We start from the raw sequence: 27,576 nt of genomic DNA, 5'->3' as shown, positions 1-27,576 counted from the left end.
CAAGAATGCTGCTCACCTACAACTTAGTTTGGGATCCTGATCAAGAATGCTGCTCACCTACAACTTAAGTTTGGGATCCTGATCAAGAATGCTGTTCACTTACACATATTTAATAAAAACACAAAGGAAGATTCCTTTAAATATCCTTTCAGGGAATCTTCTCTTGGGATTGATTTAAATGGCTTTTGATTTGAATCATCAAAACAAAGGTCAATGTCATTAAAAAATATACCCCTACAATGTGACTAAATACTGAGTAGGCAAATCACACCAGTTTATGCAATTTTATGATGTCCTCTGGAAATCTACCCTGAATCATAGAACCACAGAACTGTTGAGGTTGGATAAGACCTTTGAGATCATCAAGTTCAGCTGCTCACCTACAGCTCACAATCCCACCACTACTGCTAAGCTACTATCACTAAACCACGTCCTTCAGCACCACATTAACACAGCTTTTCAATACCTCCAGGGATGAGGACTCCAGTACCTCCCTAGGCAGCCTGCTGCAATGCCTGAATGACACATTCATTTCAGAAAATCTTCCATAATCTGGGGAGTCATAGAATCATAGAATGTAGAGTCTCAGCTCTCAGTCATCCTTACTTACACAGTAGCATGCTAAGAACCAAGAGACAACTCCATAATGGTCAGTTTCACTTACTTACTTGAGCTATCCCATTACACCAGGCTACTTCTGCGATTTTGCTCACTAAAAGGGCTACTCTGGGCATATATATTTGCCTTGCACTGATCTCTTATTGAAGTAGTTACTGTGAAGCCAAAGCAATTTGTTTCCTTTTGAATCCAGGTCTGAACTGTGCGTCAGAACATAACCTCGTTGCCCCACTTGCAACATGGTGACAAGGTACATCTCTTAGGAACAAAGCACATCTTCCACAAGGTCCTCCAGCAATTTGCTCTGAACAGATGTATAGGACTGTTAGCAATGACACATCAATATGTGACTGCTGCACAGAAGTCTACTTCACTTTTCAGCTATAGATGTGTGGTGTAAACTTGGAACTAACTGAAAACTAATGGGAATGTCATTATTGGAAAGCACAGCATGTGGACATTATTGGCCCAGAGCCATAGTGAATTGTAACAAATCAAATCCTGACCCTCCTGTCTTTCAACAGCACCAGTTGCTACTGCAGGCACTCAGTCTTCAGCGTGGGTCTATATAAAGCAATACCCTGACCTTATGTAACAACAGAGTTTATAGCTCTTTGTGGCATAACTATGGCACCACTCACCACCTCTTATTTCTATCTTAAGTTATATAAAGATGATTCCCTCACCATTGAAACCAAATCTTTTTGTTCATGCAGAATGGAAGTTGAAAGTTCTGTCACAGTGAAGTAAACATTTTGTTTTACAGAGTTAATCACTACAAATACAGTATGAAAACTGTTTGTTTCTTCTGTCCCAGTTTGCTCTCTTCTACATTTCCTTAAAAATTGGCTTATTCTCACTTTTGAGCACTCTACTAGAATTCTACTACCAGCCTATTTATAGTTGCTACTGCTCCTTAGTGCAGTATACTTGGCTTTTGTGAAGGGGACAGCTGTACAGAGAAAAAAAAAACCCAAAGAATGGGAAAGGAAATCATTATAATCATCTGTGATGTACATCTCTATGCAATTTCAATGGACAGACATTATCAACTGCAAGACTGTAAAGGGAAAAAATGGAAGTAAGATCAGATAACCACAGAAAATTAGACATAAAATTACAAACACTCCCTCTAAAAAAAAAATTACAAATCCAAACTCCAATTATTGATATTTTTGATCAGGAATATGTGTTTACACATACAGATATCCAAAAACCCCTAATGGTTAAAGATATGTAATTGTTTCTACTGACACTTACCATTGTAAGGATTTGATAAAGCTCATCATGGAAGATATATCCAGTGTTATCTGTGTCTAGTTTTCCAAATGCTTCAAGCAGTTCAGCTTTTGTAGATGTTTTTTCTTGTTTTAAAATAGTACAAAAATCATCAAAATTCAGTGTGGTTGTTTGTGAAGTCCAATATTTATTAAGTGTCTTCTGAGATGGATTCCTTCCAGCCTGCTGAAGTACTGAACAATAAACCACAATGTTAACTATATATTCCAGCTGTCAGTACAGGACTTCTCTCAGAACATCCTTTAATCACTTGCCATGTTCAGACTTTGGTTTTAAAGCCAACTCAATCCCAGGGAAACAGGCCTGAAGGACAGCTTTGCCCATGGTCTCAATCCTGTACTTGACTAATACAGACTGACCACGACCTTCCCTAGCCTTGAATTCTTTAGTTTGTAGCAGAGAGGCTCAAACAGCCTAAAGGGCAGATGAGCTCACTTGCATGGAGACATCAAACAAGCAGTGCTTGGCATCCTAGATCATCCCTCACAAATGACAACCCAGTACAGAGATGACATCTACCACACTGCTGAGAACCACACCCAGGGAGCATTCTGGGACTTCTTGTAACACAATATAATGGGAACTATTTTGTTTAAAGGCTCTGCAGTTTCTACTTAATCATGTGTGCTGTTCCCCCAGTCCCAGTGGGATTCCTTCCTTAAAGAAACTTAATGAGTCCAAGTGTATACTTAAGCCAGATATCCATTCTGTCTCCTCACAGAAAAATCCCAGTATGGTGGGGGTTGGAAGGGACCTCTGGAGATGATGATGGTGTCCAACCAGCTGCTTTAGCAGGGGCACCCACAGCAGGTTGCTGAGGATCACAATATCCACGTGGGTTTGGAATCTCTCCACAGAAAAGGACTCCACGACCTGTCTGGGCAACCTGCTCCAGGGCTACAACACCCTCACACACAAGAAGTTTCTCCTCCTATTCAGGTGGAACCTCCTGGGTTTCTTTATGCCTGTTGCTATTTGTCCTGTCACAGGGAACCACTGTGAAGAGTCTGGACTAGTTCTTTTGTCCCCCCACCCTTTAGCTCTTGCTGAACATTGAGATCTTCTCTCAGGCTGCTGCCCACCAGGCTAAACAGCCCTAGGTCTCAGCCTCGCCAGGGCAGAGTAGATGAGGAAAACAACCTTCTTCAACCTGCTGTCCACAGTTCTTAATGCACCTTCCTTAAGTGACAAGTGTAAAGTTCAGCCCATTGTCTCCACTCCCTGCCTTAACATCAAGAACCCACTACTTGCAAGCTTGCACATTATTAGAGCCTGTTTATACCGTGGTCCATATATATCACAGAATTAACTAAGTTAGCAAAGCCCTTCAAGATCATCAAGTCCAACCTATCTTTCTGCCTTGCTCAGGACTGAGATCTTGTGCAGAATTTATCTTAATATTTTGTCACATCTATACATTTAAACTTGCCAATCCAAATGATGCAATGTGATATCAAATGTAAAGGATAAATTATACTAACAGACACACATTGTTAAGGAAAACAGCCAACATCTCACACAGAACCAGTCCCACTGCTCCTGCATCTGCGATCCTTCAAAATTAATTTTCTGGATCTATTCTGCCCTTAAAAGCTTTCACTGAAAACATTCTTTCATCAGTTTCCAGTGTGAAGAAGGTTTTATCATAAACTGAAATTAAATTCAAATGCACAGCCTATCTGAGACTGGATGGATTCTTTTATATCTTCCCATATAATCTTGGTTTTAGAGAAAAAAGCCATCTTTCCTCTCCACTTAGAATGGCAGCTTGGTTTTTAGCCAGCTGACCAAGTCTATAGCAGCTGAGAGCAGTTCAGGAGCATCTGTGAAATGAGGTGGTGACAATCATTACAATTCCCAGTAGGCAACTGTGTCACCATCAAAACAAACAAACAGAAGCAGACACCTTTGTTGCTAATCTCCATCTGAATGCCAAGGACTAAATAAAGGTTTCTCCCCTGGCACCTCTACGAACAGAGTCACAGAACATAGCAAAGCTTACATCTTTATCCATGCCAGGCTTAGGCACAGAGCAATTGTTTCAGGATTTCAGTGTCAAGGTCAGCCAAGAAAGGGCAGTTCCTCTGTGTGCTTGTTTATGTGGATAGCAGAGTTCCCTGGAATCACAGAACTGCTGAGACTGGGAAAGACTACATCAAAATCACCAAGTACAACTGCTCACAATCTCACCACTACTGCTAAGCTACTACCCCTAAACTGTGTCACTCAGCACCACATTCATACATCTTTTAAATACTTCCAGGGAAGGGGACTCCACCAACTCTTCGAGCAGCCTGTTCCAATGTTTAAGAACCCTTTCTGTGAGGAATTTTTTCCTAATATCCACCCTAAACCTCCCTTGGCATGGTCCTGTCACTTGTTACTTGAGAGAAGAGACCAAGCCTCATCTCGCTTCAACCTCCTGTCAGGGAGTTGTAGAGGCAGATGAGGTCTTCCCTCAGCCTTCTCTTCTGAAGACTAAACAACTCCAGTTCCCTCAGCCGTTCCTCCTAAGAGATGCGTTCAAGGTTCTTTGCCAGCTTACTTGCTCTTCTCTGGACATGCTCCAGCACCTCAATGGCCTTGGTGGGAGGGGCTCAAAACCAACCACAGTACTTGAGGTGTGGCCTCAACAGTGCCAAGTAGAGGGGGACAACCACATCCATATAAACCTGGGGGCAAATGTGGCTATAGCACAGCATCCACTTATATTTAACAAAGTATCCTTCAAATATACAATTTTGTCCTTTTAGATGGCAAAGTCAGCATTTGCCATACCCTACATGCCTCCCAAGTTTGTATTTCTGAAAGTTCAGTTAGACTGCACCTTGACTCTGCTAAATACCCTAGGTAATTTTACAACACAGGATATGAAGCTACTACACCCTGGGGGTGTTCAAGAAAAGACTGGATGAGGCACTCAGTGCCATGGTCTAGTTGACTGGATAGGGCTGGGTGATAGGTTGGACTGGATGATCTTGGAGGTCTCTTCCAACCTGGTTGATTCTATGATTCTAAGTAAAACTTCAACAGATTATATTTCACAAGGCCAGTTTCCAAGTGAGTATTTTGCAGTGTGGAGTGTTAGTCAAACATGGTGAAGCAAAAGAGACAAACACGGCGAGGCAAATGAGGCATAAACACTGGCACCACTCATTTGAGCATTGACAGAATTTACTGAAGGCCTGAATAATGTATTAAAGGTCTGCAATCACAGAATCACCAACTGTTTTGGGTCAGAAGGGATCTTTCAAGGTCATCTAGTCTAACCTCCTGCAGTCGGCAGGGACATCTGCAACTAGAGCTGATTGCTCAGAGCCCCATCCAGACTAAGCTGGTATTTTTCCAGGGATGGGGCATCATGGGCCAGTGTTTCACCACCTACAACAACAATCTTTTTCTTACTTCTAGTCTAAATCTCCCCTCTTTTAGTTTAAAACCATCACTTCTTGTGTTTCTATGAAAACTACTGTAAATTAATTCAATGGGTTATGGAGTTTATGCACATGTGGGATGCTCTTACTACTCGGTCACTAAGTGCTGGTTGCAAACTACCCACTGTAACCATCACACACGAGTTATGGATTAAAAACCAACTCATCCTTACCCAAACTGAGTTGTTCTTTTGATTTAATGTTTTCTAAGCTGCTTTTCAAAACAGCTAGATAAGCTGCTCGGCAGTTCATGTAGAAGTTTGCTTCCTCTGCATGTTGGGACTTCTTTGCTTGAGAACTTTCTGAGCGTGTGGCTTTCTGAAGAGAGAGGGATGTGTGACTCTCAGGACTGCTTGCCATCCTGTGAAGAATAAAATTCCAGTTACAATTTGCCTTACCTGTTCAATAATGCATCTGCTTTGTCCTCTAAAACACTGACTAGCACAAATTATCCTTCAAGAGAGACAGGGAAAACTATTGCAGAGAGTCTAGTGGAGGCTACTGAGATACTGAGGGGATTGGAGCATACTGAAAGACTCAGAGACCTGGGGCTGTTGAGTTTGGAGAAGAACAGCCTGAGAGGGGATCTGATTAATGCTCACCAAGAGCTAAAGAGTAGGGGGCAAGAACCAGTCTTATCAAGAATAGATGTAGCACTTATCTCATTGGAGAGAGCTGACAACTGGCCCATGTCATGTTGGATTCTTCATTATATTTCCTAGTGTTAACAGCAGAGCAAAATCCCCCACCTTTGTCTTCCACTGAAAACTATGCTAAATTGTGTCAGAAATTCTTTCCTCCCTTAAAAGCTGACTTTGATATTTCCAAGGCTAGAAAAGAGTGCAGCTTTACAGTTTCAACAGAGACACTGTGTCCTGTCATAAACCCCATATAACCTTCAATGTTAAAAACATGTGATATAATAATTATTAAATTGATGAGATGCTTTTTTATGCTGCCAGCCCACAGTAGAATGAGCTTTGTTTTCTGTTTTTACACTTACACATATAAAAAAGCTTTTTACATGGGCTTCTAGTGTTAGGGCAAGAGGGAGTGGATTGAAACTGAGAGAGGAAGCTTTAGACTGGATATTAAGAAGAAATTCTTTACAGAGAGGGTGGTGAGACACTGGAACAGGTTGCCCACATAGTTTGTGGATGCCCCCTCCTTGGAAGTGTTCAAGGCCACGCTGGACAAGGAAGGTGTCCCCCATGGCAAGCATTTGGAGTTAGATGGTCTTTAAAGTTCCTTCCAACCCAAGCCATTCTAAGAGTCTATGAATTAATAGAAATACATAAGTCTGGAACTAAGGATGTATTTAAACTTCACACAATTTAAGCCTTTTAGGTACAAGAACTCAAATAATTGTACCCATAGAATTGTAAATGAATGGGGGAAAAAAAAAAGAAATGCATTTTTTCCAACTTATTAAACCAACTCAGAGCAGGAACTAATACTGTTTGCTCACCAGTGGCCAGTGAACTTTAACAGCAGTTTTCTGCTTTTACCAAGGGTGATTAAGGTTTTTAGAAGGCCATCACAGAGGGACACTAAATCGTGTTGTACTGTTGGTCTAACAGCCTCTCACATTATGTTACCCAATGTTGACTTCAGAAAATATATTCCAGTATAATAGATTGAATATCTTGAGTTCAGGCAACAAGACAACGACATCATAGGGTCCCCTTCAGGACTCATTGGATTTTTCCTCAGGAGGCCTAAATCACTTGCACCTTGTTGAGTTATATAGGCCTTTTACACTTGGGAAAGAAAGATAATAATCGCTTATCATGGATGAAGTACCCTATTTATAATACACAGACTGCCTGCCTGACACTTTAATATTACACTGGCATTAGAAGGACCCCACAGGGACATTGTGATACAGTCTGGTTACTGCAAACGGGTGTCACTATAATTAAGCACCAGTGTTACACACACACACAGAATGGAAAGGGGTTAAAGTCAAGGAGGAAAAGAAGAATAAATGTTAATTTTCCAGTAACTAGTTTATAAAATGTGAACTCTCGTTTACACTCCTTCAACTTCCCATTACCAAGATATTTCTTACATGGGCCACAGTTCTGCCAAGACGTGCTGCCAGCACGCTGCTCAGAAAGCCCGTGAGCAATGGCTCAGTGACAGCACAGCCAGCAGCCCCTCAGCTTAGGCTCTGGCTTTTTTACTGGGCAAATGATGCTTTAGACAAAGTAGAAAGAAGAGAGCTACCCAGCCTTGGTGAGATAGGGGGATGACACAGCTTAACTACTGCTGCTTTCACAGAGTCACAGCATCACAGAATGCTAAGGGTTGGAAGAGACCTCTGGGGATCATCCAGCCTAACCCTTCTGCTAAAGCAGGGGCACCCACAGCAGGTTCCCCAGGATCACAATGTCCAGGTGGCTTTGGAATCTCTGCAGAGAAGGAGATTCTATAGCCTCTCTGGCTAGCCCGCTCCAGAGCTCGGGCACCCTCACAGCCACGTTTCTCTTTACATTTAGATGGAACCTCCTGGGTTACACTTTGTGCTTGTTGCCCCTTGTCCTATCACTGGCCACCACTGAAAAGAGCCCAGGCCCATCTTGATTACCTCTGCTCTTTAGATATTCATATGCATTGATAAGATCCTCTCTGAGTTTTCTCTTTTCCAGGCTAATCAGCCCCAAGTAGCTCAGCTTCCCCCTAAGAGTGATGTCCCACTCCCCTAATCACCCTTGTGGCTCTCCATTGAACTGTCTCCAGTAGTTCCCTGCCCCTCTTCTACTTTCAAGTTGAGTTGCTAAGATTCTAACAAACAAAATACATCTTCCAAAGAAGAATTAAGTTGCACCCTACTTTACAATACTGATCTTTCACACCACAGGCTGAGGTTCACCTCCACATAGGCAGGGGTTTCATTCACACCACTGCTTTGTAAGCTTCTGAGCCCAAGAGCTCAGGCCTTGCTCACCTGAATCACAGAAGCATTTGGGCTAGAAGAAACCTTTAAGACTGACAGGATCGAGGCCAGACATGGCTGAGGCCCTTAGCAGTTTGCTGTCATCTAGGGCAGCTGAGCCAAGGTGGCTACAGGTCTACCCCTGACGGTAACCCTCACACTCAGTGTAACAGGGGAAGTTTGCTGAGGAGAAGGGAGCCTCTTGCTTGGGTTCCTGCTCCCGTTCCTTCTCCTGCAGACAGCGTTCCTGTTTCTTCTGACCGCTGTACCTTTGCTGGGCCTAGCATAACTATACACTGGCATTGGTACCAGTTTTGTTGTTTCACTAAATCCATTTTCCTGTCAGCCATCAGCTCTTCTCTTCCTGATCCCCTTCCTGTGCTGGGCAGGGGTGATCGTGTGACAGAGCACCCAGACAGAGCACTGGCTACAGCTGCTCCATACTTTGCTGTTCACACACAGTCACAGACTGGCAGCGGCTGCAAGAGACCTCTGGAGATCACCCAGCACAAACCCCTGCTTAAGGAAAGTCACCCAAGAGCAGGTTTAGCCCCGGATCGGGGCTAAACGTAGACAAAAAAATCACCGAATGCAACTGTAAACTGAAATGAGGAAACTTTTACCACATGACTCTTACTATTTCCCTCTCCGGTGGGCGCAGGAGCCTTCTTGGCCCGCATTCGGCAGGCAAAAGACCCTCTGATCCCTTCCCTCGCTGCCTTAGCTGGGAACCAACTTTCCCGCCCACCCGTCCGACACCGCCGCCCGCAGCAGCAGCCCTGAGGGGGGACCGGGTTGGGCCCCACCTCCCCCAGCAGCCGACCTCGCACAAACCTTCCCAAGGCAGGGGGCACCACCGGCTCGGCTCCTACCGCTGCACAGCACCGGGGGCAGGGGGCAGTGGGGTCCAACGCGCCGGTTGCCGCCAGCAAGGTGACGGGGACGGCGTCGCCCCGGCCCGACCCGGCCGCCGCCTCCGCTTGCCGGAGCTGCGTCCCGCCCTCTCGGCGCCGTTTCCAGCCGGCGGCGTTTGGCCGGCGCACGGCGGCGGCAGAGGCGGGAGATCTGGAGAAGAAGGCGGCGGCTTCAGGCGCTACCATGTCGTAGGTATCGGGTATGGGCGGCAGAGCGCCTAAGCCTGGTTCCAGGCACCGCCATTCCCCCCACCCCCAGAGAGGGTCCTCGCCGGGGGCCGCTGGAGCGGGGGGCGGGAAGGACAGAGCAGGGTGACGACTGAAGCCGGCCGGGCCCCTGTGAGGCGGAGCGCTTCTCCCCGGCGGCCCCGAGCTGGCTTCCAGAGGAGAAATGGGCTCCTGGGGTTGTCTCGGAGCGGGGAGGAGCTCACCGCTGTGTGGAAAAGGGCGGATTTTGCTCCTAGCTCTGTCCTGCAGCTGTTGGATGGGACAGGGAATGTTTAAGATTGGCCTCATCTAGACGGAGTTTGGGCGGGCGATGCCCACTGGCTTGTGTGGTGCCTTTGGCGTGTTTCATGTCTGCTCCCGGCTTCCCCAGCCAGGGGGAGTTTGTTTATCTCTGCTCATCCCATGGATAAAGCTTGGAAGGCTGTGGGTTGGGATAGAAGAGGAACAGCAGGCATGTCGTGGATGGGTTGTGCAGAGTTCGGTGCTTTCTTGTTTATCTTCATCCCACAGCCGTGTCACGTCCAGATTCAGCTTTATTTTGGCTTTCAGCTTTGTGCTGCAGGCTGCTGTGGGAAGTTGTGACAGGCCTGCAATGCCAAAGGCTTGACACATTCCATGCCCACTTTCCAGCAGGCTCAATGGGAATAAATCCAGTTCATATTTCTCCACTGCAGTTTATCGAGTGGCAGTCCTGCGAGCCTGATGCTCTTCCTGTGTATCTTTGCTAACTGTGGGCTCCTGAAGAAGATCAAACTCTGTATGCTGATTCTCTGATCAGCACCTCTGCTGGAGGACAGGTGCTCTGCTGGAGCACCTCTGCTATCAGGACAGGCTACAAGAGTTGGGGCTCTGCAGCCTGGAGAAGAGAAGGCTTCGAGGACACCTTGGAGTGGCCTTCCAGTATCTGAAGGGGGCCTACAGGAAGGCTGGGGAGGGACTATTGACAAGGTCCTGTAATGACAGGATGAGAAGTAATGGGTTTAAACTGGCAGAGGGGAGATTCAAACTAGGCGTTACGAAAGGGTTCTTTGCAGTGAGGGTGGTGAGACACTGGCACAGGTTGCCCAGGGAGGTTGTGGCTGCTCCCTCCCTGGAAGTGTTCAAGGCCAGGTCGGATGAGGCCTTGAGCAACCTGTTCTAGTGGGAGGTGTCCCTGCCTATGGCAGGGAGCTGGAGCTGGCTGATCTTTGAGGTCCCTTCCAACCTAAACCATTCTATGATTCTATGTTTCTAACATAAACAGCAATGAGGTGAGACTCTTAAGACTCATGGTGCCTATATATAGACTTGGGATATTGTCTCACTTTACAGCTCTTGATGCAACTTCAGCAATAACTTGTGTTAGAGCTAACATAGATTCCAGCTTCTCCCAATCTTGTCCATTGGCATGACAGTAATCATGCCAGACAATAGTAATATACAGGAAGCTTCTACCAATCTTGTCCATTGGCATGAAGTAATCATGCCAGACAATAGTAATGTACAGGAAGCTTATCTCAGTACACAGGCTTTGATCTGTTGATGTTTAAGCCTTTCTCACTGGTTGCACAGTGAGTTCTAACTACCAAAAATTGATCATGTATTCTTTTTACTTTTCCAATTAATAAGGCATTTTTGCTAGCAGGTTTTGAAGATGAAGCAATAGAGGTGTTTTCTTTTTTTCCCAGTTAAAGCAGAAACTTCAGAGGAGGCTAACTGGAATGGCCTCAAAATACACTGCAATATTTTAAGATACTGTTTTGGATTGATGATCTGTGAGATCTCTTCCAACCCTGATGATACTGTGAAATAATATAATCAAGTTCCTTAATTCTGTGTGGGGTCTTAGATTAAATCAGTATGTGACCATTACCATTTCATTCATTCATAGATGGATTTGTGAAGGAAAAGTGAGTGCATGTGGACTTAAAAACAATATTAAGAAACTAATTTCTTCATAGAGAGTTAAACTGCATACTGAGACTTGTGGTTAATCAGTTCTTCATGTCAGTGGTTTCATCAAAGCACTTTTCAAATGAGCAAAAGTCTCCCAGTACTGGCAAGGAACTGACAACGTGACCTGGAACGATAAATGAACAATATATTGTAGAAGTAATTTGTAGTTCTTCAACTTGGTAAATATTATGGTCAAAATAATCCTTGCAAGTTGTACAGCTAGCTATAAACATGTGCCATTGTATTCTGCAGTCAAGAAAATTAATTAAGCCTTATTGGGAAATTTTGAAACAGTTCAGGAGTAGGAAACTCAGGTAAATAAGTTGTGTACTGCCTCATCTTTCTGTCTTCTTGTTCACGCTCTGACATTTGATTTTACACCATAGTCACAAGCAAGGCTTTTCCAGTCATGCAAAACAGATGAACTAAAGCTGGTACTCTTCTTCTGTGTGTTGGTTTTGATTCATGTTCATCTTTGTAAGGATCTGAGAGAAGACATTTAGGCCAACTGGGTCTTCTTGTTAAGTATCTGGATGAACTGATGTCTCAGAGGTCCTAGCCAGGTGCTGCATTTAGGCTAAAAGCACACATTTTATTTTCTTTTCAGACAGAATCACAGTTGTCAGAGATTTACTTTCTCACATTATGGCATCAGAAAGACAATAATTAAAAAACGTGTCCACAAGCAAACCAGGCTGCTGGGAAGGCTTGCGAGATCTGTGAGGTCTCTTCCAACCTTGTTGATACTGTGAAGTGAGGCAAAATTGACCTTGCGAGGACAAAATCGCCTCCATGCATCTCTTTCCAGCACGAAGGACTTGCCTGGAGCGAGGTAGTTGTTGTCTTGTTGAGAGCAGAAGTTTGGAGCAGAGCTGTTGATGACTTACACCTCAAAGCTTGAGGAGGACATCTCCACTACTTGAAGGACATCTCCGCTACTTAGCGCCATGGTCTAGTTGACTGGATAGGGCTGGGGGATAGGTTGGACTGGATGATCTTGGAGGTCTCTTGCAACCTGGTTGGTTCTATGATTCTAAGACTGCCTTTTTGTCTTGTAGCTTAGCGTATTTTCAGGGGGTATGTAGGCCACCAGAGGGCAATTGAGCTGCCTGCAACTCTGTTGATGTACACAGTACTTGAGAGACTTCAAAGAACATAATCTTGACCAGTTCACAACTTTCTAAGAAATGTTCTGAATATTTCTAATTCAGTGGGATTTTCATGTCCTTTCTCATTTAATATTCATCCTACAGCTATCTTGAGTCCAGATTCTTCTTTACTTGGACTTCCAGCTTCTTGTGAAGTCCATCATAAAAACTTCCATAGTAACATGCCTTAGTATAACATGCAAATGCAGTGGCCCCTAGAGCATCCTTTCAGAGGAGATAGATTAATAAGTGGAACATTTCTCTGCTGCCACTGGGTTGGAAGATGTAATGGAGACTGCATTCCTTAAGCAATAGGGGTTTCTGTTTAAAAGAAGAAATACACTGTAAAGAATTCCATCACACTGTTAACAGCTTTGGCTGCCCTTTGGCAAGCATTTCACAGGCTTGCTTTTTTTAGTTTAAATGTTACCTGTTTACTTGGCTTCTTTAAGGTAGAATACTTCACTTTTTGTTGCAGAGATAGCTGTAAAATTCAGATGGGATTGTTGGCTGAATTGTATTTCATAGATGTGTTTTCATTCTATTTTTCCAATACATTTCCAAATTTACAGTTTTGGAATAATACCATAAATTTTCAAGGATATCTGTTTGGAATCAGGTCATCTTAATTCAAGTCCAAACACAGTTTTTCCAAGGTGAAAATTGAACTAACTTCTTGAAACTAAGTTCTATTCTATGAGTCTTGTATATTTCTGTCTGTAGCTGTATATATTGTAAATATCTGCTTGTTTGTTGTGCTAAGCTGTAAATATAAAGCTTCATTCTAATTCCCAGCTCAGCTGAGTCTAGTCTGGGTGATTTCATAAGAGTAGGGGGGGGCAGGTAACACCCAGACCATCACAGGGTCTTATGATTTTCCTCACTATGTAACTTGAGTAACATTGTACTTAGTCATCTGACTTGAAAAGAGCTGCCTAAAACTGCCTGCCTTGGTGCTGTTGTGTTAGTAATCTGCAGCAATGTCCTCTATATGGTCAGTAAAATAGGATTGCCATATTTAATGTTCAAGTTGTAAACTGAGCCTATAGCTGCTGATTTGGCACCTTCCTTTCACTGAACTATTCCTGAAGTTTCTCAGCACTGTCATGAATTTTAAGATTCTGAAAAAAAAAGAAAATCTGGCAAATGAACTTTCTCAGGCTGCTTACATTTCCTCTAGGGTTTATCTGCTCTTCTGTTTGCTCATGTCCCCCTCTTTGAAATTCTTACCTGTATTGCAAGAATTAATTTCATACAGCATGTGCTGTGCAAAACTTGAATTCCTCTTGTTAACATTTGACATCTCTTCCTTAAAACCAAACCCTGATGAACAGGTTTGAATGAAAGAGGATGAGACAGTTGCTTCTCAACATATATACATTATTCTGGGTGATAGGGTGGACTGGATGATCTTGGAGGTCTCTTCCAATCTGGTTGATTCTGTGATTCTGTGAAATATGATCAATTTCCTAAGCCTTCTGTAATTTGATAGAATCTTTATGTTTCCTGGGGACTGTTCTTATAAAGACTTCATTTTTTTTCCCCCCTCCTTTTTTATATAATGCTTGAAACTATTGTTAAGATTTAGGAACGTGCTTAAAAAGTTTCAGTTGTCTCTGGGAGAAATAGTCTTAATTTATGTTGACCTTTCTTTCCTTTGAGCATTTAGCCTGCATTCAATAAAATTTTGATGACTGCTCTTTAGAAGACAGCTGTACGATATAAAGTATTATAAATATTCAGCTTTCCTCTTCCAACGTTGCCATTAACAGCTGGGCATCCAGTTCAGCAGAGCAGATTTTGCAGAGAGAGCTTGGCATGTTCCTGAATCAGTATAGTGAAGAAGACTAGCAAATAGTTTCTTATGGTTTGGGGACCTGTAAAGACATAGAGCATCTGTTCCCCGGTTAAGTCGTAGTCTGGTAGCACTGAATCATGTTAAGAGCAAAAATGATGGGAAGAAGTACCTTTTTCACCTTGGCTGTACCTGTGTTTGAAATGCCTGATGCATTATTTCGACTAATGGAGAAAAATAATTTCAGCTCTTGCTCAGAAGGTAGGTAAATGGTGATGCTTTTGCATTTCTTCCTTGGCTTTTTATGAGTAAGAGACAAACTTGCAGAGCAATTTCGCTTTGAATGTTTTGATTTTTATCTCTGATATAAAATGGAGAGTTGGATTGTCTTGTGCAAACACTTTATCCCTCTAAACAAGCAGTGTTTTTGTTACACAGGATTTTAATCACTGAATCTATTTGCTTGGAGTGAGATTAGTTTTCTTGTATAACATTAAAAAAACCCTGCAATAATAGAAAATGTCTTCAGAATGACCAATTCTGGCCCTTACTACCAGAAATCTTTGTGTCCAGATGACTGTAACACTTGTCCATGTTTTTCTCTTGCAGGGTTAAGAGAGCATTAAAGTTGGACTCTGTTAAAAAAGATAATGTAAGTATATTTTGGTGTATGGAATCACCTGGACAGTACATATATATATATACACGAGTGTGTGTTATGTACACATGTTTATAAACATGATACTAGATTATAGCTGCATTTAGATTGTTACAGATTGGCTGTTGTCTAGAAAAATCTTAATAAGGCACAAAAGTGCTGAAAATATTAGTATAAAATTGATTGTATTCTCTTTGTCCAAGAGCTGCCTGGCTTTAAGTATGAATAATGCATGAATAATGGAGAAATGTGCAAGTTTCCTTTTTTTAGTGCCATCACTGTTTACCCCCAGACCTGAAGGAGTTAAGATCCTGGGTGAAATCATTTATTAGGAATTAGCTCCATTATCCTGGAAGCAAATGTTCTGCTATCTTAATTGTACATGTAACAATATGGAATGATGATAAAGCTGTAATCTGCATGTTATAAACTGCAAAATTGAAATGAAAACATTAAAGGCATTTTTGTGTCAAGGATATAATTACCTCCCTCAGCTAATCTGGCATAATGAAACAATAAAGAACTAGCACTGAGATAAATTTCACCACAGTTATCACAATAAAAATAAAATTGTACTGTTGCTATTATTTTTTTTGGGTAAATGCAGCTCTAGCATAGTCACAGTACCAGCATGTCCTGACATATGTCAGTTTATTATCTGCTACTACCAGCAGTGGGTGTTGCTGCAGACATCAACCCTGCAGAGCTTGTGAGGATGGCAGTGCTTGAAGGCAGGAATATTTTGGAGTGGAGAGAAATAACTGGTCAGCAGATGAGCTCCTAATAGATCTCCATGTCTTGTGTCCTTTTTGAAGAGATTTGTTTCTATGCAGCATGTATTTGGAGGCCTCACTGGTATTTAGCAAAATAGAAGTTTTCAAATTGAAAAAAAAAAATGGGGTACTTTTTTTTTTCCCCCTGTAATTTAAACAAAGGTGGCAAAATACCACAGTGGCACTAAAAAAAAATCATTAGCAATTTAATTAGCAGCTTAGTGTACCATTACCCAACTTGTTCTGCTCTGAATGCAGCTGTGACTGTAATTTTGCATCTGTTTCTTGGGCTGTAGGAACATTTTTTGTAGATGAGTGGTCCAGCTGAAATTATACACAGTTCTTTTTCTGCCCTAAAGTGGTTCCTTCCATGCCTCCTTTGTGTAAGAAACAAAGTCATTTTATGGCTACCTGCATTCAGCTTCTTGTGCAGCAAAAATCTTCACAAAAGCCCACCTGAATGATGCCAGCTTTGACTGGAATCTCAGTAATGTAGTTTTGCACTAGGATTTTAGTTCATACAAGGTCTCTTAACAGATACACATCAAAGATTGTAGAATCATAGCATCAACCAGGTTGGAAGAGACCTCCAAGAGCATCCAGTCCAACCTAGCACCCAGCCCTAGCCAATCAACTAGACCATGGCACTAAGTGCCTTGTCCAGTCTTTTCTTGAACACCTTCAGGGACAGCGACTCCACCACCTCCCTGGGCAGCTCATTCCAATGCCAATCACTCTCTCTGCCAACAACTTCCTCCTAACACCCAGCCTAGACCTCCCCTTGGCACAACTTGAGACTGTGTCCTTTTGTTCTGTTGCTGCTTGCCTGGCAGAAGAGACCAACCCCACCTGGCTACAGCCTCCCTTCAGGTAGTTGCAGACAGCAATGAGGTCAGCCCTGAGCCTCCTCTGCTGCAGGCTGCACACCCCCAGCTCCCTCAGCCTCTCCTCACAGGGCTCTGCTCCAGACCCCTCACCAGCTTTGTCGCCCTCTGCTGGACACCTTCCAGCACCTCAACATCTCTCTTGAATTGAGGAGCCCAGAACTGGACAGAGCACTCAAGGTGTGGCCTGACCAGTGCTGAGGCCAGGGGCACAATAACCTCCCTTGTCCTCCTGGCCAAACTGTTCCTGATACAGGCCAGGATGCCATTGGCTCTCCTAGCCACCTGTGCACACTTCTGGCTCATGTTCAGCTACTGTCTTGCCAGCAACCCCAGGTCCCTTTCTGCCTGGCTGCTCTCAGCCACTCTGTCCCCAGCCTGTAGTGCTGCTTGAGGTTGTTGTGGCCAAAGTGTAGAAGCCTGCACTTGGCCTTGTTAAATCTCATCCCATTGGCCTTTGCCCACCCGTCCAGCCTGTCAAGGTCCCTCTGCAGGGCTCTCCTACCCTCCAACATATTGACATCTGCGCCTAGCTTCTTGTCATCTGCAAACTTACCCATGCTGGACTCAATCCCTGGTCGAGATCATCAATAAAGATACTGATCCTAGCACTGATCCTTGGGGGACACCACTAGTGGCAGCTGCCAACTGGATGTGGCTCCATTCACCACCACTCTCTGAGCCCAGCCCTCTAGCCAGTTCTTCACCCATACCAGAGCAAATCTGTCCATCTGTTAGATGTCAAGTGTAGCATAGTCAAATAACATTCTAGAAGGAATGTAAGTATTAAGCACATGATTTGTGTGAAGGACCTGGTTTAGCTCTGCCACATCCATTGTTTCTTTCCTGTTATTCAGGAGACCCTCATTCCTCCACTGGTCAGGCTATCCAGAGCATGCTTGAGCTAACCAGATCAAAAATGAATGAGTTTAGATGTTGCAATGTTTAAATCATATCATACTAAAAATACATGACTGGGCTAAGACTGCTCTTCATGGAAGAGAAATTCTTAGTGCCAAGTAACTACTGTCCTTCTAAGTACTATAGTCAATTTTCCAGGTAGCTGCTCACAGGAGTCTTAGTTCATACCTAGAAATATGGTGGTGGTGGTGGGGGGGGCTGCTGTTCAAGCAGGAAAACTACTTTGCAAGTGTAAGCAGATCAGAGATTCTCCCTGTTATAGAAGAGGTTTGATGACATTAAAATAACTAAAGTGGCATCAATACCTTACTGTAATTATTTCACTTAAAAGTGATGTGCAGCATTCTTTAACCTGCTTGAATGTTGCAAATATAATGAAGAGGAATTTAACAATATTGCAGCATAGAAAACTGAAAGCCAATAATGGAGACTTATCTTTTGTATGGAATCATACAATCACTTTGGTTGGAAAAGATTTTTCAGATCACTGAGTTCAACCAGTATCTAACTCCACCAAGTCTGGAGCTAAACTGTGTCCTTCAGCACCACATCTCTGCCTCTTCTAAGCATCTCCAGAGATGGGGATTCAACTACCTTCCTGGTGAGCCTGTTCCAGTCTTTGAAAAGCCTTTCAGTGAATAAGTTTCTTCCAATACTCAACCTAAATCTCCCATGGTGCTACTCGAGGCCATTTCCTCTTGTTCTGTAGCTTGCTGCTTGTAAGAAGAGCCCAACCCCACCTGGCTCCAACATGCTTTCAGGAAGTTGTGGAGAGCCAGAAGGTCTTCCCTCAGCCTCCTTGTCTCCAGGCTAAACAACCTCAGTTCCATCAGCTCTGTTCTCCAGCCCCTTTCACTGCATTTAGACCTTATTTGCCCTTGAGCAGATGCTGGAAGGGACTGGAAAAAGTGGTTTTTGCACAAAATATCCCTTTATTGTGTCTTTTTAAAGCTGCTAGGCTTCTTCTTGGGAATAGAGTTGTTAGTAGAAGCCCTTTATGTGCAAAGTGTGGGTTTGTTTTGGTTTTTTTCCTTCTTTTCATTAGCAGTGCAGAGAATCCCAGTGTGTAATTCAGCCTCCAGTCTAGAGAGTGAACTATGTCCCAGATAATCCCAGTGAATACTTCAGGATTGCAGACTAGTTCTGAAAACTTCCCTGCACAATTCCTTTCACATTATTACCTAACTCCTTTTATATCATTAGACATTTTGAAATCCTCATTTGATCCAGAGACAAAATTTAGATTTAAGAGACTCATTTGGATTTTTTTTTTACATTAACATAGAATCGTTTAGGCTGGAAAAGACCTTTAAGATCATCAAGTTCAGGCATTAACCCAGCACAGTCATTTGTTTAGGAAACCATTAGAAACAACTATCTTTTGACAGAATTAAAATGTAAAAATAGGTAGTTATAGCTTATGTGTTTTAAACTCTCCATGCTGTAAGAAAAATAATGCCAGGTTTTGACTGCTTAAAAAAATAAACAAGCAGAAAAACTCCTCAGGTGTTGATGCCAGAATACCTAAATCTCTGGAAACCAGATGATTTTTGTTTGGGAAAACCAGGAGCTTTCCATAAATGGGAATAGGAATAAAGCTAGGAGTTTAGGTAGAAGAATCTATGATCAGCTAGTAAATGTTCAGAGGCTCTATCTGCTTTGGAGTGCAAGATGTAACCTTACTGGCAGAAAAGATAGAGGCCAGAGTGCTTTTAATTACCAGAAGAGAAGTTTACAGCTTATGGACCAGGTACTTCTTTATCTTCAGCCAACACTCATCTAAGATTCTTTGTTTTTTGCTACATTCTAGCCAGCTGATGCAACACCTTTGAAGACCAAAAAGAAAAATCTAATCTACTCACCAACAACAGGAACTTGCCAGATGAGTCCATTTTCATCTCCCATGAGTTGTAATGCACAAAACCTTGGAACTGGCCCATCAGATGGTTAGTTGAATGTTCCATCCTTCTTACTGCAACATTCTTCTACTTAGTAGCTTGATTTAGTAAGTTGTGTCTCATTTGGTGTGTTTCATTTCTTGTTCCTCTCCTTTAAAATTCTTTCATCTCTTGGAAAAGCTGATGTTAATTCTTAAAGCTTGCATCTTTTCAGTGTCAGTCCATGTGGGTTATGATGAAAAAAACTTGTTTATGAAACAAGTTTGCCTTTCTGTTCATAATACAGAGCTGAGGTCTGGACTCTCTCTTGAGCAAAAGAGCTGCATGCTTAATTTTGTGGCCTTTTGAGAACTGTGAGATTTGCAACTGCTTTATGTACTTCCAAGCTTCCAGTGGCAAATGCCTGCATGCTTGCATACATAGAGGAGTTTTTACAAAGGCATGGAGTGACAGGACAAGGGGTAATGGCTTCAAAATGGAAGAAATTGATTTAGATTGGGCATGGTGAAGAAATTCTTCCCTGTGAGGATGGTGAGGCACTGGAACGGGTTGCCCAGAGGAGTTGTAGAGGCTCTAAGCTTGGCAGTGTTCAAAGCCAGGTTGGATGGGGCCTTGAGCATCCTGGCCTAGTAGGAGGTGTCCCTGCCCATGACAGAATGGTTGAAATTAGCTGATCTTTATGGTCTTTTCCAACCCAAACCAGTCAAGGATTTATTTTTCTCTCTCTGAAGATTATAAGTTAGGTATATTTACAATCTAAAACTAAAAGGGAAATTCAGTTAGTTTAATTCTTCTTCTTTGCATTCTTTTACATATTTTTTGCTGTTGTTTTTGAGAGTGAGGCTCTTTAGGGCAATTTTTAATGAATCTAACATAAAGCTGGATGAACTCAACCCTCAGAAAATAAGCCCTTTTATAATCACATTGTTTCCAGCTCACGTAGGATGTATGTCCACATAGTCACAGTTGTTGATGCAGAGCATAGCTGCTAAAGAAGTGTATTTGCAGTAGACTCATCTGGCTGTAATCAGGTCATCTGTTATGACTTTTTAATATTAAGATATATAATATCTATATATATTAAAAATATATCCTTGTAATACAGCTCCTAGCAAGAAGGTTAACTTTTGAAGACATCAAATGACTTAAAAATAACAGTAAAAAGTCCACCACTTCCCATCCTTGTTCAATTACCATCACCATGAAAAGCACAGGAAACAAAGTTCTCCTGTCTGATTTTGAATTTGCCTGGCTTTAATTTTCAGCCATCAGTTCTTGTTATGCCTTTTTTTGTTGGGTTAAAGAGCTTTTTATGCCCCTTATATTTTGGAATTTATGTACAGTAATTGAGGCCTTACTAATATTCATGAATTATGATGAGCAGAAATATTCTGAACAGGATAAGAATAAATGCTGTTTGAAATCTATCCAGATGTCTGCAGGTTTTGCCAGCAGGGCAAGGGAGGGGATTCTGCCCCTTGGCTCTGCCCTCCTCAGACCCCACCTGCAGTTCTGCATGCAGTTCTGGAGCCCCCAACACAAGAAGAACATGGAACTCTTGGAGCCAGTCCAGAGGAGGGCCACAAAGATGCTCAAAGGGCTGCAGCACCTCTGCTATGAGGACAGGCTACAAGAGTTGGGGCTCTTCAGCTTAGAGAAGAGAAGGCTTCAAGGAGACCTTATAGTGGCCTTCCAGTATCTGAAGGGGGCCTACAGGAAGGCTGGGGAGGGACTATTGACAAGGTCCTGTAATAACAGGACAAGGGGTAATGGGTCTAAACTGGCGGAGGGGAGATTCAAAATAGATAATAGGAAAGGGTTCTTTGGAGTGAGAGTGGTGAGACACTGGCACAGGTTGCCCAGGGAGGCTGTGGCTGCTCCCTCCCTGGAGGTGTTCAAGGCCAGGTTGGATGAGGCCTTGAGCAACGTGTTCTAGTGGGAGGTGTCCCTGCCTATGGCAGGGGGTTGGAACTGGCTGATCTTTGAGGTCCCTTCCAACCTAAACCATTCTGTGATTCTATGAAAATGCTACAATCTGCATTCATTCCATCCCTTTTCCTTCTTAAATATAGCAGAGTATTTGAGGAAGCCTGGAAGTATGGGGTGATTGGGTGGAAATGTAGTTACAGTTCTGTGTGGGGCAGTTTGGTTCGTTTTGGTTTCCCTGATCAGTAGGAATCTAAACAGAAGCAGTTTTATCTTAATCACAGAATGTTAGGGGGTTGGAAGGGACCTTGAAGCATCATCCAGTCCAACTCCTGTGCCAGAGCAGGACCACTTGGAGCAGGTCACACAGGAACATATCCAGGCAGGTATTGAATGTTTCCAGAGAAGGAGACCTCACAACCTCCATGGGCAGCCTGTTCCAGGGCTCTGTCGCCCTCACAGTGACCAAGTTTTACCTTGTGTTCACATGGAACCTGCTATGCTGCAGCTTGCACCCATTGCACCTTGTCCTGTCACTGGACAATTTATTGTTACTATAGCACATCAGAGCTGTTGGAAGTAATTTACAGTGTCTCTTTGTAGTTTACAAGGTGGAGGTGGGGGCCAGGCACTTTTGATTAAAGGAAAAGGAAGGTTTCATTGTTTGGTCATTACTGTGTTTTTATGGTAATGCTCTGTGCTGGCTTTAGGCAGTTGCTAGGATTAAAAAGCTTTGAGTGGAACACAGTAACTGTGTCAGAATTATGCTAACTTCCATTTAGTGATATCATAATCCCAACATTTTCACCAATATAAATGCAGCATGACTTGATGAGAGGCCAAATGACAGAACAGTAAATTATAGTGAACTCTTGTGTGTTTCATCACAAGGGAACCTGTCAGGTTCACACTAACAGCTTCATCTGTGTTGTTTCTTTTCTCTCTTGTGAACCTCCCAGGAGATGGAACCACAGAGCCGAACAATTCAGAAAGGAGATTACCCAGAAGAGGGCAGCCTCAAACAGAGCAGGAAGCGTGAGTGTCTGACAGTGCAAAGGGGATGCTGTGCTGCGTGGTCTACTTACGGAAGATTCATGTTTCCCACAGAGTTTGTAGCAATTGCCTTTTAGTACTTGTCACTCCCCAGGACTGGATGTTCAAAGGCACAGGCTAACAGTTGCAGGTACAGATTAATGCAGGGCTTGCAGTGCAACTGTCCAGCCAGTTCTGTCTTTTCACTGGTGGTGTGGGACTGGAAACATTGCCAATTAGAGGAGTCACACTTGTGGTACCACACAATTCAGTATCCTAATTAAATTACTGAAAGCAGGCTACATTTTGCCTTTCCAGACTCTGAAAATATACATTTTTCACTCTTTATGAAGCATTAACTGCCTAAGATACAGGACCATTAGTAATGCAGAACAGTTTTTGCTTAAAACATAGTCACAGATGGTCCTGGTGAAAGTTCAGGTTTGCTTTTCAAAATCTTTTCAAATTCTCCCCTTTTCTTCCACTATTTATTTTAAGCTGTAAGCTCCCTGCTGTTAATGGACTTGGGGAAGCCCATCCTCAGCGAAGCACTTAAATACTTTTCCTCTTAGAACCATTTAAACATGCAAATCAAATGGGAACAACAGAAATAAGCCCTTTACTGCTTCCTCCTGCAGAAGGGAAACCCGAAATTTAGGAGAACTACAGTGTGAGGAAACTTACAGAGTCGTAGAATGCTTTAGGATGGGAGGAACCACTCAAGGGCAGCTAGTCTGGACACTAAGAAACTCTGGGAAACCTTGTAAACAGATTTTCAGCCACGTGGCTAATTGCAGCTGTTCTGTTTTGACTTTTTCTGTGCAGGTTCATGGAATTACAGTCCAAAGTGAAGAATTCATTGGTTAGAATTCTGAAAATAAGAGCAAATCTGGCAAGCCTGCAGGTCTGGTTTACAAAGACTTACTCTTTTTGATTCACTTTTAATACAGGGTTTGAAACAGAAGTGAAAATCTTCTATGCAACCTGTGAGTTTTGAGGAGTAGGGAAGAAAGTTAACTACTTGGAAGCAGGCAGGTTTTGACTTGGAAATCCAGAATATGCAAGAAATTAGTCGATTTTTCTTTCATGAGAGGAGTTGTTTTTCCAAATACAGTCATCTGTATCACTCCTCATTTTGTACAAAAATAAAAAGAGAAGTGGTCATCAGTTAAGATTTATAACCTGAAATATGAATTATTGCTGCATAGATTTTTTTTGTCCTTAAAGATTGAAGACTCCTTTGTGTTGAATGGTACTATTTAATTCACCACTAAAGTATCATTTAGCAGTCTACTACATGCTGAAATGCAATTAATTTTCTTGTTTCAGTCACAGTTTGTTTCCTTAATAAGCTTAGCAAGGTTTGTTGCTGTGTAAGAATAAATAATGTACTGAACTATACTATAATACAGTATTAAAACGAAATAGTAACATCTAATAGTAGAACAAATTAATTCCCTCTGCTCCAGGTATTCTGTTGATTTATTTTACTTGGATATGTGGCCTGACAAGTGTTTTAGTTACAAAAAACCTGCCTGGCTCCTCATTGAAACGATTTTAATTCAAATGTTTATTTCAAAAACCCTATGGGAAGATCCTTTCTGTTTCTCCTCAGGTCCATAGTGTGTGGTTTTAGGACTACGGTGAAATGCTGAGGAGGGGGTGTTCAAAAGAATCTTAAAATGCCTGTGGATTTCCATTTTATTCGCATATTAGAGCAAGATTGTCCATGTGCCAGGGTTGCTTTTCTGGGGATCAAGTGCTAATCTGTTTAAACAGCTGAAGACTTACAAAGGAAGCGTAAACAACAGGGGATTTTTAAGTAACACTTTAAAAAGACATCTGAATGCCACTTGCAAAAGCAGCTTTATTTCCTTACACTCTTCAGCTTTCTCCTCCCGTTGATTTGCTGTGAGGTGGATTCTCACACATGGTTTAGACCTTATGAAATACTTTTTTCAGGTTGTTTTAATAAGTTGTGAGGGTCTAAGTAGATAGTTTGGGAATGAGATTTAACTGTCTCTTAATTGTTTTTTTCCAGGCTTTAGAGGGCAGCAAAGAGCTTGAGAATATCATTGGTGTCTCGGACTTGTCTTGTTCCCTGAATACTGAAGTGCAGAAAACCAAAGTGCTAAGTAAGGAGGAATTTCAATTATTTTTATCCCCTTTATGGCAATTTCACAACGAGCACTCCAAATGTAACTGTGTGGAGCCTTCGACCCCAAGACTCTTGAGTGGCTTTGGTCAGCGTAAGTGCGCCTTAAATGTCCTTACAGGCATCCAACCAGGGACATAAAAAGCAAGGCAGCCCCAACAGCTCGCTCTTCTAACTCACAGTCACAGATGGGGAGGAAAAACTGTCAAGAGCAACACCTTTTCTTATGTAAATGGTTAGATACTTAGTGAGTCGTTAGCTAGTGATTAGGCTAAACGTTTGCACTTTGATTGCATCGCCTTTCTTCTCTTCTGGCGAGGAAGTTGTTTTGTTTGTTTGCCTGGTTAGGAGGATTAGGCTGAATATAGATTTCCAGGCTTTCAAAATTGCTATTCATGTGTCTTTAGAAGAAGGCCATACCAGATGCTTATTGTGTTGGGATTAGGGCGCTTTGCAGCTGGCACATCTGTAATACTTTTCCAAAGGAACCCAGAAAGCCAAACATTTTCATTTCTCTGTGTCTCGGTTTAGGAAACTCTTGATCCTTACTCCCAAGTCAGAGGTTCCTGGGACATGAGAATCCCCTAGCAGTGACGAGTGGATGCATACTTCTCTTTCCAACTACCTCTGCAACTAGAAGGGCAGTATGTGATGGGGAAATAGTCTAACGCAAAAAAACCTCATGCACTACTGAGCGGGCTCTCAAACACTGGAACAAGCTCCCCAGAGACATGGTTGAATCCCTATCCCTGGAGGTGTTGAAAAAAGGCAGAGATGTGGTGCTAAGGGATATAGTTTAGCACCAGACTTGGCAGGGTTAGATAATAGTTGAACTTGATGATCTTAAAGGTCTTTTCCAAACAAAAATGATTCTATGATTCTGTGGTAATTGCAGGGGAAAATAAACTATTTCAGGGAGAAGAATTTCCTACTTACCAGGTCATTCCATTAACCTAAAGGTGGTGAAAGGCAGCTGTTGGCATCCAAGGGACCTCAGTCTTTATGCCTCAGAGATATTGTTCATTTGTGTTCACAATAGCAGCATCTTTCATCTGTACCCATATGATGTGTTGGTGGTGCAGGTGTGTGTCCAAGACCGTGTTTACCTACTTCTGCATCTCCTTAAAGAGCTGCATGTATGACATTGTCCTTATAGACTCTTCATGTCAACCTCTGCACTCTATTCATATTCTGCCTGAACAGGGAATATGAATAATTTATGCACATGAGTAGTCCCTGTGTCCAGAGAAGGTGAGAAGACAGTTTCTTAACATGCAGCAAATCATGCCACAACCTCTCTGGCTGCTGTTTTCTGCGATGTGAAAACATGGGAATTAGCTCTAGGAAACCAAATCTCAAGTGATTGAGGCCACTGCTTTGCTCACAGTTGGAACCAGGTGGAGACTAAAGCCACAGATGCCAGGGAGTTTGTCTTACCAAGAAGCTCTGTGACTTTACTTTTCAATGTATCAGGTGCATTCACCCCAGCAGTGGAATTTATGCACCACACAATTTCAGCAACTACTGTTGTCTCAATCACCATTTATTTCCTGACTTGGATTCCAATGACCATTCTGTTTTCCTTTTGCATTTGTATGCACTGGCCTACTTCCCACTGTCATGCACACAAGCAGATCCTTGCTCAGACAAACAAGGTTAGCTGAAAATAGTCTGTGTTTACATTACTGCCCTACAGTAATGTGGATAGGGCAGCCAGACTGTCTAAATGAGGTCTATTGTCCACACTTCACGTCTGCTCTTTCTGTTAGCTTCTTGTGGACTTCAAGATGGGAAAGAATCATCTTTTTCTCTCCATCTCTGAGTTAGAAGCAAAGAACTACATCAGCACCAGAAGACAAAAATGGAAACAAAATATGCTATGAAGTGTGTAAGCACAATGGCTCACAACTATATTCATTTTGAACAGTTTTTACTCATGTTTGGAGTAGATTTTTGTCCTCACCTGAAGAAAAACCCAAATGCTTTGGAAGTGAGCAAGGTAGCATAAATACTGTTTTCTTTGAGATCTCTTGAACATTTATTGATACCACATTTGTTTCCTCACTAGTGACTCAAGCAGAAGAGCTGCAGCTGCTGAAAAGGAACCATGGAAAACTTCCTGCTCGAGGTACAAAACCTTTTATAACTGCTTGTAAGAAGTGTTTTGGTGGTTCCTTTCAGTTGACTTTTTCCTAGCTGATGATTCCTTTTGGCTGCTTCTGTCCTAGCTGATGATTCCTTTTGGCTGCTTCTGGCCTAGCTGATGATTCCTTTTGGTTGACTGTATCCTAGGTCATGATTCCTTTCAGTTGATTCCTTTATAGTTGTTGGTTTCTTTCGGTTGATTCTTTACTAGCTGATTCCTTCCTGGTTGATGGTTCCTTTCAGCTGATTCCTTCTTTAGTTCTTGCCACTTGAAATAACTTGGGTGACCTTTAGGATGTGGAAATTATGATAATCAAATGTATTCCTTCTGAAAACTTTTTCACTACTCCATTTAAAATTGTCTTTTCTGCTGTTTCCACAGTATTGGGTGTTCCTCCAGGAAACTAAGGAAGGAGAAGACATCATTAATAATATTTCACTTGAGGCACAGTCTAGAAACATGCAGTCAGGTCCTAGAGAGTTTACAGACCATTTATGTGCCAGTTATCCCTGCTCCTCCTCCCTCTCCCTGCATTTTCAGTGTGCAATCAAGTAGCATGCAGTCTTTCCAGCAAAACCTTTTTCTCCTTCTGTGTGTTGTGAGGTATTTAACACACTCCAGGGGACTGTGAAATCCCAACTATTAGGTTTCTTCATAACTAGTGCTGTGAAAATATTTGGAGGTTGGTGGCATTTAATATGGTCTGGCCTGCAATGGCCACTTTAGTGCTTCTTCTAGCTGAGAAGGTGGCAGCAGGGGGATTCACACAAAGTGTATTTTCCCTTACACCTGGTAAAATCAGCAGTCACCACTGGTACTCTGGTATTTCTGTTATCTTCACGCTTTCATTGGATCAGCCAGGGTGGAAGAGACC

At 42.6% G+C, this 27,576-nt stretch overlaps 2 protein-coding genes across 5 annotated transcripts in view; one reads left to right on the top strand and one right to left on the bottom strand.

Moving 5' to 3' along the window:
• Positions 1-9,446, bottom strand: part of EFCAB7 (EF-hand calcium binding domain 7) — a 33,965-nt gene extending 24,519 nt beyond the window's left edge. For 3 of the 4 annotated variants that reach the window (XM_064147035.1, XM_064147034.1, XM_064147037.1), the window contains exons 1-3: positions 9,124-9,446; positions 5,525-5,712; positions 1,879-2,090 (exon numbers count right to left, since the gene is read on the bottom strand). In XM_064147035.1, coding sequence (XP_064003105.1) covers positions 1,879-2,090; positions 5,525-5,712; positions 9,124-9,389 — 666 coding nt within the window. In that variant the 5' untranslated portion in view covers positions 9,390-9,446. The remainder of the gene's footprint in view (positions 1-1,878; positions 2,091-5,524; positions 5,713-9,123) is intronic. The other variant, XM_064147036.1, reaches the window with a different exon arrangement.
• The window catches only part of ITGB3BP (integrin subunit beta 3 binding protein), a 28,957-nt gene continuing 10,532 nt past the window's right edge, over positions 9,152-27,576 (top strand). The window contains exons 1-7 of the mRNA XM_064147038.1: positions 9,152-9,392; positions 14,919-14,961; positions 19,356-19,491; positions 22,329-22,404; positions 23,227-23,305; positions 24,443-24,536; positions 26,625-26,684. Of these exons, the coding sequence (XP_064003108.1) occupies positions 9,388-9,392; positions 14,919-14,961; positions 19,356-19,491; positions 22,329-22,404; positions 23,227-23,305; positions 24,443-24,536; positions 26,625-26,684 (493 nt within the window). The 5' untranslated portion in view covers positions 9,152-9,387. The remainder of the gene's footprint in view (positions 9,393-14,918; positions 14,962-19,355; positions 19,492-22,328; positions 22,405-23,226; positions 23,306-24,442; positions 24,537-26,624; positions 26,685-27,576) is intronic.

The sequence above is a fragment of the Pogoniulus pusillus genome, chromosome 8 (genome assembly GCF_015220805.1).
Source record: "Pogoniulus pusillus isolate bPogPus1 chromosome 8, bPogPus1.pri, whole genome shotgun sequence".
NCBI classification, from domain to species: Eukaryota; Metazoa; Chordata; class Aves; order Piciformes; family Lybiidae; genus Pogoniulus; species Pogoniulus pusillus.
This window is presented reverse-complemented; position numbering and strand designations above follow the sequence as displayed.